The following is a 14,525-nucleotide window of genomic DNA, read 5'->3' as shown; positions in this document are numbered from 1 at the left end:
TATTTATTTTAAAATATTTTTAATAATTTGTTTTAATAATTTATTTTAATAATCTTTTTGAAGTCACGATTTCAAAAAAAAAAAAAAAAAAAACATGCTCTTCTTCCACAGTTTTTTTTTTTTTTTTTTTTTGACCCCTCAAAATCGTAACCACGATTTTTTGAAATGGTGGCTTGAAGCTACGGTTTTACTGGTGTTATATCATTTGTTGAGCTGGCCGTAAAATTGTGGGTTGAATTCTTAATTTCACGCGTGCTATGTACAAACAGTAATCTTGAAAACAAGTTTGGAAGGAAGATATTTTTATAATAAAATATTAAAAATAATAAAATAAGAAAAATCCTCGCAGTCCATTCTGCCAGCAGGTGTATTCTCTCGTGCTTTTTTTTTTAATTAGTGTTGTACCTACGTTCCAGTAGATGGCATAAAAATGTGCAAAAAAATCATCTAGATGACGGCAAATGATCATTGCCAGTTGCACCAGTTTGTGAGAAATTCGGTAAAACAGCTAACACGCATGGTGTTCTTTTATATCACAATTGCTTTATTTATTTATTTTTTTCTTTTGATAGAAACACAATTGCTTTAGTTTAGTTTCATCACTATAAAATAAATCAGAATATCTATTTCTATCATCTATTTGTGACAATAAATCCACGGAAATAGCAAAGATGGAGGATTAAATAGCATATAGGGCTGCAATCCTATCAAGGACATGTCGTGCAACCGCCAGGGGGCGTTGTCCTGCCAGAAGCCTGAGGCGCTGTCCTGTCAAGGACACAAATTAATTCCTAGGACCTGTCAGCTCGTCAACGACGTGACAACCCTCGGTGATTTGACAACTCTCCGATTGTCTACATCACCGACGGCAGGACCATACCGCCTCTTACTATAAATCGGGGAAAGCAACAGTGCTAAGGAGGTCCTTTCGAAACCCTCGAATCCCTCCTCCTCTCTAGCTCACGCTCTTACCCTCTCTCTCGTTGAGCTCCTTGATTCTTTTCTACTGTTGCCTAGTCTCCTCTCTGACTTGACTGTCGGAGGGTTCCCGCCGAAGTCACCTCCGATCAGTGCGGACTTCTTTTGCAGACGCACGTTCCCGACGACCAAGCGACGAGGGGATTGGCCGCAACAATCCGTTCATCCAATAATTCCAAGCCTCTTTTTCAGCATTCCAACGAGAAAGAGGATGAAGGGAGCAATGGCGAGTGAAATCGACATCATGCGCAATTAGAAGCTCAAGTCCTTGGGAGAGTCGAATTAGTCTTTAAATTTCAGTTTTGTATATTGTCTTGAATATTTTTTGTATTTATCTTTAATGTAATTAGAAAAATTTGTAAGTTTTTTTATCAATAAATATTATATTTGCTTTCAAGTTATTATGTTTTATAATTCTGTAGTTGATCTTTAAATAGCTTATGCCTTCGTAGAGATGGATCGTGATCGGGAGATATGATCCGTGCTCAAGCGATATAAGCTATCTTAAGAATTTACTCATAGATCTTTTTTATCTTCTTTTTAAGATCTTTTATGATTTAAATTTGAATAACTAATACTTTAGGTGGATAGATCGTGCATGTGTACTACATGATAATTGGTATGAAGAGCAGAAAATACCATAAAATATAAAAGACCAGTACGCTGTAATCTAGATTGAGAACATAAAAGCGGCCCACAGTGATAGGTTAATTGCAGTAGAAGTACGTAAATAGAATTAAATCCATAGGAAATATGCCGGCAACCAACATCTTCAACTGAGTTTTCCTCACAGCCAAAGCCTTCCATATTAAGAGCACTATAACTTCCCCACCTCCTGAAACAGCTTGGATATCTAGAGGAAGAAGCTAGAAACTGTGAAGAGATATCTTACATGGTTGCAAACATAGTAAGCAGCATAAGTTAGAAGATAAAGTGCAATAACTGAACATTGACATATAATCCAAGGCTGGGAGCATGGAACAGCAAAAGCCACAGAAATTGATACCACATGCTGGGGCAATGACAGATTAGCTCAACACTGCTCCATTCAAGAATAAACTGACAACCAAGCAACTTTAGTTTTGCAAAACTAAGAATAAAATTGTAGACCAGTTGGATTAAGCCTATGAAATAACAGATTGTTATCATCTGATCTTGTTTCGAAAGTAACCAGAGTGGAATGAAATCAGGTAGAGGGCATTCATCAAGATAGGGGGAAGGTGCAATACCTTCTAAGTGGATCCCATACAGATAATAGTTCGAAGAAGGGGTATAGATAAGGAAGCATCCATCGGTATTAGTAACAAAATTGTGCCCCATGACGTCATTATTCAACAGATAAGCAGCGGCAAAGGCATGAAACAAATCCATGAAGACAAGATTTAGCCAGCCAGCCCCATTGCTCAGAAAAACGGATAACCAAACACCCAGGGGCAGCGAATAGTGAATTGTAAATGCCCATGTGAGAAAGGGACCCTAAGAATAAGACTTGAAATATACGAAACAGACGTCATTGCCATGCATTAATACCTGGCTAGCCCATTCAAGCACCTCGAAAGAATCATACTCCGTAAGCATCAGCTGGAAGTAGATATTAAGCATGAGAATCAAAGTTAGACCATGCATACCAAGTGCAACCACCTTCTAAAGCTTCGTGAGTTAAATGATCTGCCACTTGATTTGCCTCCCGATGCATGTGAAATATTAAGACATGAGAAAAGGATTAAAATCAATGCCTCAAATCAAGCAGTAAAGTGTTGTTCAAGGGTTGGTGTAATAGAGCATTATGCAACCAAGAGATTACGGTGGTAGAATCACCTTCAATTAGCACCTTTGAAGCATGCAATTGGAATACTGCAGCCTTTATACTAAGCCAAGCTGCAATTAACTCAGCATAAGGCACCAAGGAATAGTCTAAGTGCGTCCCCCCAGCAAGCAGGGCTACCCCAAAGCATCACGAATAACATAGGCCGCTACGGCCAGATAAGTAGTAACCAAAGCATCAAAGTTAATTTTGATTTCTCCATAGGGAGGAGGTGCCCACACAATATTATAAGAAGAGTGATGAGGTTGAGATAAAGAAAGAGCACCACAGTACCTGGATGGGGAATGAATTTTCTGCAATTGGTAAAAAGCAGCAAAAGCCATGGACTGAGTCTTCCTTATAAATACTATTATGGTTAAACAATCTGTCATTCCGAGATTGCCACAATAGCCAAGTAACATAAGCCATAAGAAACTTCAATCTTTCCTCCACCTAGCCATTTGACAAGAAATCGAAAAATGACGGCAGAGAATAAGAAATAAAGTTCACCCGCCTCATGTTACTTAGTGTTAGCCAGCAGTCTCGAGCAAAGATACAGTTGATAATCACATGATCAATGTCTTCCTCAGCTGCTGGACAAAGATCACAATGAGAATCCGATCGAAACTTGTATGATACCATGGTCTGCCAAAATGCTTTTATAGGGTAGCCTGTACCATTGAAGCTTCCATGGAAAATTTTTGACCCTTGGCTGCACCAATAATTTCCAGATCCAAGCAAAGTTAGACAAAGACAAGGATGAGTTAACTGTTGAGAGTTTGTAACAGTCTTTAAGCTTAGCTTGAGACAACATCGTGGAGGCAATAACCAAGTGAAGATTTATGTACCCAAAGATCTGATAAGTATCCGATTCTTAATTTCTCATTAAACAAAGCAAATAATTAATAGATAAAAAAAGTAACAGAAAACATGAAAGAAAACCGAAATTACCATCATTCCTGCCCAATACGGGATCCTCTGATCGTAATAAGTACCCCTCACCCCTTTTTTCATTAATTGTAAGGCAGGCCCATATTACCCTTTCTACTCTTGGAATAGGATTAGGTGGCTGGTCATGCCCTTGATTTGAACTTGTTCAGGTCACAAAAAAAAAAAAATTTTTTTTTTTATGTAAATGGAGACTAATGTACCTTAGCACCTTAGTCACCAAATTTATTAAGAAAGAGCAGTAAAATATTTACAAATGTAAGAAAGGATCAAGCTGAGAGAGCTTGATTCTATATCCTAATATAGCAGCAGAAAAAGGAAATATAGGTTTCCAGGGAGAGCAGTTACAGGTTTCCAAGTTTTAGAGACAGGTTTTCAGTTTTCAAGCATTAGTTAGCAGGTTTCGAGGTTTTCAGAGACTGATTTTCAGATACAGATTTCACAATTCCAGATTTTTAGATCCCTGATTTCCAGATATTCAGATTTTGAGATTTGGAAGAATCACCATTAAGTAGAAATTTATCTCAAATTTGGATGTCAGCTCCTTCTCCTTGCAAAACTCTATTATTCTCTATGCCTCCTCCACTCTCCCAAAGAATGTCCCTGTTAAGGTTTCCTCCCATCAACTTTGAGAGGAATGGATGATAGTGACAAGGTGGCCCATGGACTTAGCAATCTTTGCTTCCAAATAACCAGCTCCAAGCCCAAGAGTTCCTCCTTCAATCCACTGTCGACCAGAGTGGTGTGGAGGGCAGGATGTTGAGAAGAATTCGGCAACGGGGAAATATAGAAAGTGTCTGTAAGCCTATAGAACCGGTGAACTCTAAAAATGTCCAGACCTGTAAAACTTCGTTTTTCCATAGTCGGTCTCATGGGATGTTTTTTTTTTTTTTGTTTCTGTCTCATCAGGGTTATTACCTTATTTGAGACGCAAAGGGGCACGATTATCGGCTTCTCATCAGAAGGTTATGCTCTCCTTTCAGGCCATAATACCACCTTGGATCCTGTCATAAGCCTAACATGTCGGCTAACTGATGATATTCTGCCATGTCTGTTGATTACTGCCTTCCACGAATGAGTACCACATAGGTATCAAAACAATCTAACATTCCACCATTTCAAAGTTTTAAGATAGAATTAGTGAAATATGAGGAGAGAAGTTTGATTGATGAGGACTGGTGAGATCTAGATCCACACACCCTCTAAAAGTGATGACTTCATCTCCATCTCTTGAAAAAGAAATTGGCAACTAGTGCTGGTGCCTGGAACAAAATGGAACTTTATTTCGCCAATATTCAGATACACTAGAACGTGTTAAGTGTGTTAGAATTTTGGAAACAATCTAGTTCACTGTGCAATGTTGCATCTATCTTTTGCAATCATAATCAAGCCAAGCCACATCCTTGGTCCATCCATTGCTCTAGCTATATTCATAAGCATCAAGATAGTGCAAAACCTAAAGATAATTGTTGATTGATTAGAGTTAGCCCTTAGGTGATGGTTTTGCCTATCACATCTACTAAATTTTTCCCCAACCCAACCTCTAATTAACTTAAGATCCTTAGGATGTTGTGACTAAGGCCTAATTGCCCGATTGGCAAGCCTATCAGATAGTTGTAATCAAACAGCCACTAGATCTATGAGGATCCGTGTGGATGTGTATTTAGTCCTACATCTATTATTCGCTGGAAAGATATTTTATACTTATACAGGACCAAGGAATTTAAATAATACCTTCCGACTAGTTTTTTGAGTAAGGTCTTAGGCTGTTATAAATGATATCAAAGTACATTCGGCCTATAAATTATGTGGGTTAGGGAATACTGCAGTATAGATTCTCAATAATAATTTAATTTCTCGACTGTTCACAATGCATGTTCAATTATACGAAATATTTGCTAAATTGCCTAGATATATGGCCATTCCTAGTGCAATTTGCATTAGTTTAGCAATGTATATGCCGACATGATCCTGTTATAATTCATGAGCAGGAAATCTAGTAGTGCATACGCTAGTCAAATCCTAGGCCCTGTCATTTATTTCTGCAGACACCATCATCCCTGATAGCAGTTAGAATGTCATATTGCAATTATAATTCCCCAACAATGGCTACTTGCCTTTTTTTTTTTTTTTTTTTGGATGAAAGGGGAGGAAAAAATCCACCCAAATTTATTAAGGAAAAGAGAGTACAAAATGGCTACTTGCTTATTTGAATAATACACCAACTTCCTTTCTAACTATCATCCTCGACCAGCTGCTTGAAGTTAATAGGGCTAGCAAACAGCAGTGATCCACCGTAGATGGCTTGGCCTGCCTTCTTGGATGCACCATGGGTAGGATGTATGCTGTCCCAAAAGAGGTATTCTTTGCGGGTCTCACAGTAAGAAGAGTTCGGGCTGCAACCGGATTGTGCATTTAACTTGCCACCTCCACAGCATGCACTTTTAACCTCCTTAAACCCTACCAAGTGTCATTAAAACACTTTAGTGATCGATCACTCTAATTATTTTGCACAAGATGCAGGAACTAATACTTGTTACATGACCGTCTGCACTATTGAGTTTGGAACTTACCAGCTGCTTCTGGATCAGCTATCATTTTTGACACCACTGCATAAGAGCTCCCGAGTGAGTACTTCAACCCCTTCAATGTGGAGCTAAGATTGCTAAACATAACCTTGACAGCACCGTTAACACCAACGGCCAAATCATTCAAGACGTCGATGCAAGCTCCCAAAGGATGCAGACTTCTCGAGTAGGGGCAGCAGCCGACGGGTGCCACATCGATTATCGCAAACTTTCTCGCTCCCAACTCGTACAATGCCTGCCATTGCTAAGTGTAACTAGCTTTTCCAAGAAATCAAGAAATGTAATGCTACTTGAGTAGGGGGGAGAGAGAGAGAGAGTTCACCTTGATATGGTTTTTGTAGTTGTAGATGAGAGTGTTGTAGAATTGTTGCTTTTGTGTGCTGTTTGGTGCATTGTTTTGTTGAAAAAAGGCGAAGACGTCATTGCCCCCATCGCTGATGAGGAAGATAGATTTCGAGAGTACATCGTTGGATCTCTCCAAGTTCAATCGTTCTGCAATTCTTGATTTGAGTGTGGCAAAATATTTGATCTGTTGTGTCATAGTTATGGTAGTTCCCTGGTAGATATATAGATAGATAAACATATTGATTAGGTGTTGGTTAAGTGTTCTCAATTAAGCAGTAAGTAGGCAAACAAAATATATAAGCATTGTAGAAATGGTGGTGCTCACAGTGGAGTCAAGAATTCCAGATCCGCCTGAGGCGAAGTTTACTCCTCTCAAGCCTTTTAGAATTCCACGGCTGGTCTTGTTTGTGAGGGAAAGATATGGTGGCGGACTCCTTCGAAAGCCCATGTGACCCGCTGCGCATTAATCAAAGATTAGTAGCTAAAACTGAACAAAATTAAAGGACTAATACTTAGGGTATGCATAAGAATATATAATCCATGTCTTTTTTTCTGTTATTTTCCTCGTTCTATTATTGTTACTATTGTTGTTGCTGTTGTTGTTAGCATCCATCAATTCACGAAGATTAATAATCCATGAAATTATGTAGGAGACAAAACAAGAACCAGATAAAATGTGTCTATTAGACAAATGAGTAGGTATTCTATCCCTGGAGACAGCACAAGAAATGAGTGGATGAGGGTTTGAAGAAAAATAAATAAATTAGAGCCAGGTGGATAGCACATGAGCACCTATCCACCTGAGATATATGCACTCACATGTGCTCTAACGTGGTGTCCATTGGTTGTCCTAGCTTTCATTCTTTTTTGAGTAGGTTTTCAACTTTTTCTCTGAGATGGGACACGTGGATCACACAATGGTGGTTAGGTAGAGAACATATCCTAGCTTTACCAACTCCACCTTTCCACGCGAGGATGGTGATGATCTCACCAGTTATAGCAGGTAGACATATCTGACCAGTACACGACACCGAGATAAGAAGCAGATTAGGTCAATTTTTCTGTCTCATGAGTTCATAAATCCTTCACCCTTTAGCCCCTTAGCCCATCATATATTTTTTTTTATGGAATATTCTTCTATGTTATTTTTCATTACATGGCCAACATATTGTATTCGTAGGCTTTTAGCTCAGGGCTTTTTGCCATTATAAAATATAAGTCAAATGCCTACGGCTAGATCATGAAATTGTAAATGAATGTTAATGCCTGCAAACAAAATGTTGATGCTTACTTATAAATTTCAAATTGTTTAAAAACCAATGTCTCAGTTTTTATTCACATATATGAATTCATATCAAAGATTTTGCAAACTGATATCTATTATTTTCAAGAAATATAGTGGTTATGTCACATTTTAATTTTAAACATAGAATAGTTTCTAGTGTATGTGCATGGATCCATACAAATGTTTATTTCATCCCACATTAATTATTTATTGAAGAGATATTGAGTACTTGCGTAAAGCTATAAAATCTAAATAATATTTTTTAACTAATTTTTTTCTAATGAGATCCCGAGTTATTATAAATAGTATGAGCTAGCATGGATTTGGGTCATGAACTATGTCGACTATTCGGCTACATGAACTATTATGGATACATGTTCAATCCCATGACAATTATCTACAAAGAAGATTTTGGTTTCTTATACAAAACCAAATAATATTTTTCTGATTAGCTTACATGGGTGAGGTCTTGGGCCAACAATCAATCCAAATTTTGCAGATCTTTCACAAATTAATTTTTTTTCAATTTAATTCAATTTTGAGTTAATAATTTTTTTCCTCTTTAATCCAATTTGACCTTAGCATTTTATGATTTTGAGCTAATGACTTTTTCCCTCTTCAATCCAATTTTGACCTTAACCCTTGTTAACGTTGGTGGCATTGACATTGTATATTTTATTTTTTTCGTTCACATGACTTTAGAAGAATCTACAAAGCAGTACTCTTCAACATGTACGAAAGATCCGGATCCAAAGGTCCTGTAAGTCTAGTCTACAACTTCTCATGGGAACTCGGTTACATTATAAGGTCTTGCTCCATATCACTAGGCTTATCTAAAGATTATACAGCAACTTGTATGTGTGTGTGTATATATATATATGTGTATGTATGTATGTATACACACACATACACAAAATAAAATATGATTTAAAATAGTGTCTTTGATTTTTTTTTTTTTTCGGTGACCATTGCATTTATTTTAGTTGGACCCAGATCTGGCAACCCACGTGCCACATAAAATGCAATCACTGCTCCAGCGTTTAGTACGTGTATATTTAAGTTGACGCTGTTTCGTGGATCCCACCCTTCAAATAAATATTATTCTAACGAGACCAAAAAGAGGGGCATGTGACGCTTCGCAGTCCATTGTGCCAGCTGATATATTCTCTCGTGCTTTTTTTTAATTAGTGTTGTACCTACGTTCCAGTAGATGGCATAAAAATGTGCAAAAAATCATCTAGATGACGTGCAAATGATCATTGCCAGTTGGACCGGTTTGTGAGAATTTCGGTGTATACTTTTATATCACCATTGCTTTAGTTTCGTTTCATCAGATCAGTTTAAAAACAAATCAGAATATAGTTGTCTACTATCTGTTGGTGACAATAAATCCACAGAAATAGCAAAGATGGAGGATTAAATAGCATTACTACTATTTAGGAAAAAAAAACTGCTAAATCAAAATATTAGATTTATTTAGGACTGCAAATAGTCTAAGCTATGTATGAACAATTTGGCATTGGCTTGATAAGAATTTTTTGAGTTCGGTTGAATTTAAAATATGAGATAGAAATTAAAACTCCATTTATAAATGAACTAACCTCAACATTATATATAGTTTGCAACAATTTTAATGGCACTTGCCTTGGATCTGAGTATAAGAGCCGAGTTCGAACATCGAATCTGAAGCTGGATTTAAGCCTGAGCTCAATCAGTATTTTATATGCAACTGATCAAGTCAAACTTGAGTAGCCTCGAAACTATCATGTTGGCAGGTAATGGTCATAATTTAGTTAAAGATATATGAGATTGTGGTAAGATAAATGATTTTAGATGCATGCAAATAATATTAAGTTATTGCTGTCCAGATGTCAATTGCTAAAGATCAATTAATGTGACAACATTGCTTTATTTTTGAGTAAGTATATTGAATTGTGTATAAAAATATACATTATACACACAACCATGTATGTGTATGTGAAGCTGTTTAATTAATGGTCGTCCCTCCTTTCTTCTATATTTTAGTAATGTCCGTGGCCTTCTTTGTTCCCCCATTGCCGTGAAAAGAAAGGAAAAAAATTGGACCACATGCATGCATGCGCGCACTCATATACATACATGTTTGTCCATGCATATTTAGTTGTATCTCTCTATTATCTATTATTTAAATTAACTACTCTGTTAAAACAAGTGCTGTCCTTGTTTTCTCAAAAAAAGGAAAAAGTGCTCCAATAGAAATTAATCTCATAACTCTTTCATATTAAAGCTAAAATAGAAGAAAGAAAAAAGACACCCAAGTTCAAGAAAAAAAAAAAACTGATTATAGATGGGATGAAATGAACTGTTTTATTATAACATACGCCAGTCTTCATCCACTAATTCATCATATTTCTAGATAAAGACATCAAACTTTATATTCCAAAAAAAAAAACTCTTAAATTCCCAAAAAAATGGAGAAAAAAAGGAAAGATAGATAGATAGATAGCTCTTACCCAAGAAGTCGATGCCGTTGTAGCCATTGCTGAACCTTCCGGTGGGCCTCGAGTGCGGGAAGTCGATGCCGTAATGAGGGAAGTTGGCCTTGGCATTATTCCCCGGCAGGTAGTTGTTGTTCCCGACGTCCGCCGTGGAGTCACCGAACACATAGATCGCCGGAACCTTTGGCTGAGCATTCCCACTCACAGACATAGAAAAGAAAAGAGCAAGGAGAAGAACAGGAGCTAACGCCATGGCTGCTGCTTCGAATTAAGCTCTGAAGATATTATTTCTCCTCTAGCTGTTATTTATTTATAGACTGGGGGAGCGGGCTGATTAAGAAGCCATGGGAAAGCCATTGCCGCCAGCTATAACTGAAAGCTTACGGAAAGCGTGCATCTACAATTAATTAATTAATAAACCAACAAGAAAGAAACAGTCGTCAGAGCGTCGGTCCCAGCGCCGAGTGGTGCTAGGTCTCCGTAAGCAGAGAAGGTACGTGGAGCCCTCCGCCTTTGGTCATTTTTGGATAGTTCCGTTGGAGTTTTTCCATTTCTTTCGTAAAAGATTCAAACTTTTAGATAGATATTTTATTAATTTTATTTTTTAAAAAAATTTATAAAACATTTTTAATAGTCTAATATTAGATATTCAAATATAAATATGATCATATTTATTGATGTCGATTTAGTTGAGCATGTGCGCCTGCTTGCTCCTTCGTATTCTGAATTGAATGTATTGTTTTTAAATTTTAATTTTAATTTTAATTTTAAATTAGATTAATAATATTGAAGGACTCTACCAAACCCTCCGAGACCTTTCAACTGTTGAGCCTTAAATAGAAAAATTTGAATCAGATCATGTGCTACTCTTAAAAATAGCATCTTCCTAGTCTTTCGATCTTCATTAAATTTTCTTTATTTTTCACTCAATATTTTCTTCTCTTTAAATTTTTCTAAATTTTTATTGTTCCTTTTGTGGAGCGATTGAAAGAGTTTATATGTCATATCTTCATACTATGATCAATATAATAACAGGTTTTAGGTTGAATTGGATTCATTATACCTTGAGGACAAATTCACTATAAATAAATATGAGAGGAAAAATTTATTCTTAGGATAATGTGCTTGCATTTCTCATTTCAAAACATCTATCTTTCAAATTATTGTACATAATTTATCTTATTATTAAATTTTTAAATTATTTATGAATTTTATTTTATGTAATTATTATTAATTTCTATCAAATAGCATTTAATAGTGATTTTATCTCAGAAAGGACTAGAACAGGATTGCCTAACATAATTGCCTAATGATAGTAGTTTTGAAGATTGTCCAATTACAAGAATGTAAAGTATATATACAGTGAGTATGAAATAATATGATGTTTATTTATTATGATTCTGTTCAATGTAAGAATTTCTTAACGAAGAGATGGAAACCAACTTAGCTATTACTTATTGAAAACGTAAAAAAAAGAAAAGTAAAAGTAGTTGTCATCCACCAATGGCATAGATAGCTATAGAGAAGATATTTTGCGTGCCATGGCCCAAAAACTATAATCTCCCAGTTTCTCTCGCTCTCTGTCTCTCTTCTTTTTTTTTTTTTTTTACCTAAACGTCGGTTTCCTATATCGCTTGTGTTTGCCCACTTGAAACTATTTGTCACTTATTCAACAATAGTTTGGCCATTGTCACACTGTGGCCATTGTCATATTGTTATTTTATTATAACGTTCTCATTTAATACGTACAACCAAGCACTGTTATTTTTTCGTATTTTCTTGTTTCTTTGCAAATAATAACTGATATATATTCCATGTTGAGGAGTGAGGGCCGATTCAATTCAATGAATGCGCGGCACATTGGAACGCCGCGTGGAGCTTGGGAGCCGACCTCGTGTTTAAAAGAAAATTTAAAAAAAAAAAAAGGGATGGAGACAGTAAATATTGGTGGCTGTCTGTAGCTGTGTGACCTCAGACAGCAGACATGAAATAAGACCATCCCAACCGGCATCAGAGGAGAATTCCATAGGGCCCACAACGTCTGCCAGGAGTAGGAGAAACTATTGCATGCTCCAGCTGTCCGCTGTTTTAGTCGGAATAGCTGAAGGCGTGACAGGGGGCGTCTGGGGACCTCGCTTGCGCCGCAGTGTGAGAACTATTCCGACAGGCTACGGTCAAACGAGGAGAAAGGAGTCTTAAAAAAATCGTCATATTTTTTTAAAGAAAACCTTGGGAAGTTTAGACTGAGTCAGGGAACACGTGATGACCGATAAAAAATTGTTTTATTTTTGACGCGCCACCCAACCCTCATTGGCGACCATATTTATTCTCCCTCACCTCCCTGTTGACAAAGATTCAATTCAAAACTTGAGGTGAACTCAAAAAATTTGATATATTTTAGTAATCTTGTGGATTATGTATGATATCATCTTCGATCTTTAATTACGAAATATGCATCATCCTTCCATTTGGAATATTCTTTTGCTGATAGTATATGTGGCCTCGTGGATAACAAGGGTGCCAACAAAAAAAAATCCTTCCAATATAATAAAATTTTCGAACCTGAGGGATGTGAGTACTTCTACCGCAACTCAGAAAGCTGAAACAGTAATTTTGTGTGAAAAAAAACATTTCATATAACTATGGAGCATTAATGAAGCTTGGTGCTCTCATGATGAAATTAATGATAATGACCACTCAAAACAATCCTTTTAATGAGGGATGGAAACTTATTGAGATACATACACGCGCCTCTGGTATAGTTAAATGTTACGCTCAATCCTTAAGTCCACGTCAAAGATTAGGTAGGGTTCCAGACAATAAGATGTGAAAGGGGTGTATCTTTTTCACAATGATTGATCTTCCTTCGCACAAGTCCACCATGATTGGGTCATATGATAATTGCTTTGAGATCAAATGGATGAGTGATGAAATCTGGATTACTTTAAGATTTTGGCAGATCGCAGTCTCAGAGAAATGATTGCGAAAGAAGATCAATTATGCTTTCATATGAAAAATACAACCAAAAGTGGGGTGAAATGTCGCATCCCCCATGCATGCTTTGCACAGATGCTTTTCACGTAACATCTTGAGAAATTAATTTAGCTCTCAAACAGAATTGTCCATGCATCTCCCGAAATTGGATGTTTGTAGAGTCGTCGTGAGATATGCTTTATTATTGTTACGTGTGCATCACCTTTCTGATTGAGAGTTTTATGGATTAACTAGGTCAAAGCTCACGTATTTGTACCAAGATTAGAGGATGACCTTGGGAAGGCATTATCAAAGGGAAGTACCTAGAGATTTGATAGTGTTGGGAGATAATTTCGTACTAGTTGAAGATGCAAAGTATATGAGAACGTGAAGCCACATCAAGTTTGGTCTAAAATCTGATTCCATCACATCATCCCATTAAAATATGGAAATAACTAGAAGTAAAAGAAAGGGCCATCCATTCTCAAAATAGCTAGTTGTCATCTCATGCCATTAATAGATGAGACACTCACATACCATGAAGAGATGTTATCCACCCAACTTGAGAAGGTCAAAAGGACAAACACAATCTTCGAGGATACTCAATGAGAATCATAAAAAAATGGATAAAAAATAAAAAATAAATAAATTTTTCCAACTAAGGAAAAGATAACAGACGTATCTCTGTCACGCCTCAAATTCGGAACATAATACGGCCATGCTACCGAGGGATGGACCCACGATAACACGAAATCAAAATTCATCTTCTTAAATATAATAACAGGTGTATCATAAATAAATGTAATAATAAAGTTCAATTCAAATATTTAATTAAACCAAAACTGGTTCAGAGCATCTAAATCCAAAAATAAAATAATCCAAGCCTTAAAATTCATAATGACTACAATCCATAAACATAAACTGAATTCCTAGTGCAAAATTTTCAAGCTTGCTTTGCTGATCCCCAAGCCTGGATTTTCTTTCCATCAGTCCTAGCCTTATTTCTCTGTACATAAAAAAGAAAACAAAAAGAATATGAGCTATACCAGCTCAGTAAGTAGACTTCCGCTTCCTTACCGGATCAAGCATAAGTTTTCTATGATAATGCATCATTTAGCAAATAACAA

The 14,525-nt window shown here is 36.6% G+C and overlaps 1 protein-coding gene across 1 annotated transcript; it reads right to left on the bottom strand.

The window, feature by feature from the left end:
* Positions 1-5,853: 5,853 nt before the first annotated feature.
* Positions 5,854-10,724, bottom strand: LOC105055168 (GDSL esterase/lipase At5g55050). The gene is made up of 5 exons (XM_010936910.3): positions 10,441-10,724; positions 6,989-7,119; positions 6,641-6,874; positions 6,304-6,553; positions 5,854-6,190 (listed from the first exon to the last, which is right to left on the bottom strand). Exons 1-5 carry the CDS (start codon positions 10,676-10,678, stop codon positions 5,964-5,966), a joined length of 1,080 nt encoding a protein of 359 aa, XP_010935212.1. The 5' UTR covers positions 10,679-10,724; the 3' UTR covers positions 5,854-5,963.
* Positions 10,725-14,525: the final 3,801 nt, after the last annotated feature.

Source organism: Elaeis guineensis, chromosome 12 (assembly GCF_000442705.2).
Source record: "Elaeis guineensis isolate ETL-2024a chromosome 12, EG11, whole genome shotgun sequence".
Classification (NCBI taxonomy): Eukaryota; Viridiplantae; Streptophyta; class Magnoliopsida; order Arecales; family Arecaceae; genus Elaeis; species Elaeis guineensis.
This window is presented reverse-complemented; position numbering and strand designations above follow the sequence as displayed.

Coding starts and splice junctions, on each gene's coding strand:
- LOC105055168 (XM_010936910.3), bottom strand. CDS start 10,678: ATGGCGTTAGCTCCTGTTCTTCTCCTTGCTCTTTTCTTTTCTATGTCT. Junction 7,120..10,440: donor CAACGGCATCGACTTCTTGG/GTAAGAGCTATC, acceptor ATTAATGCGCAG/CGGGTCACATGGGCTTTCGA. Junction 6,554..6,640: donor ACTACAAAAACCATATCAAG/GTGAACTCTCTC, acceptor TAGCAATGGCAG/GCATTGTACGAGTTGGGAGC.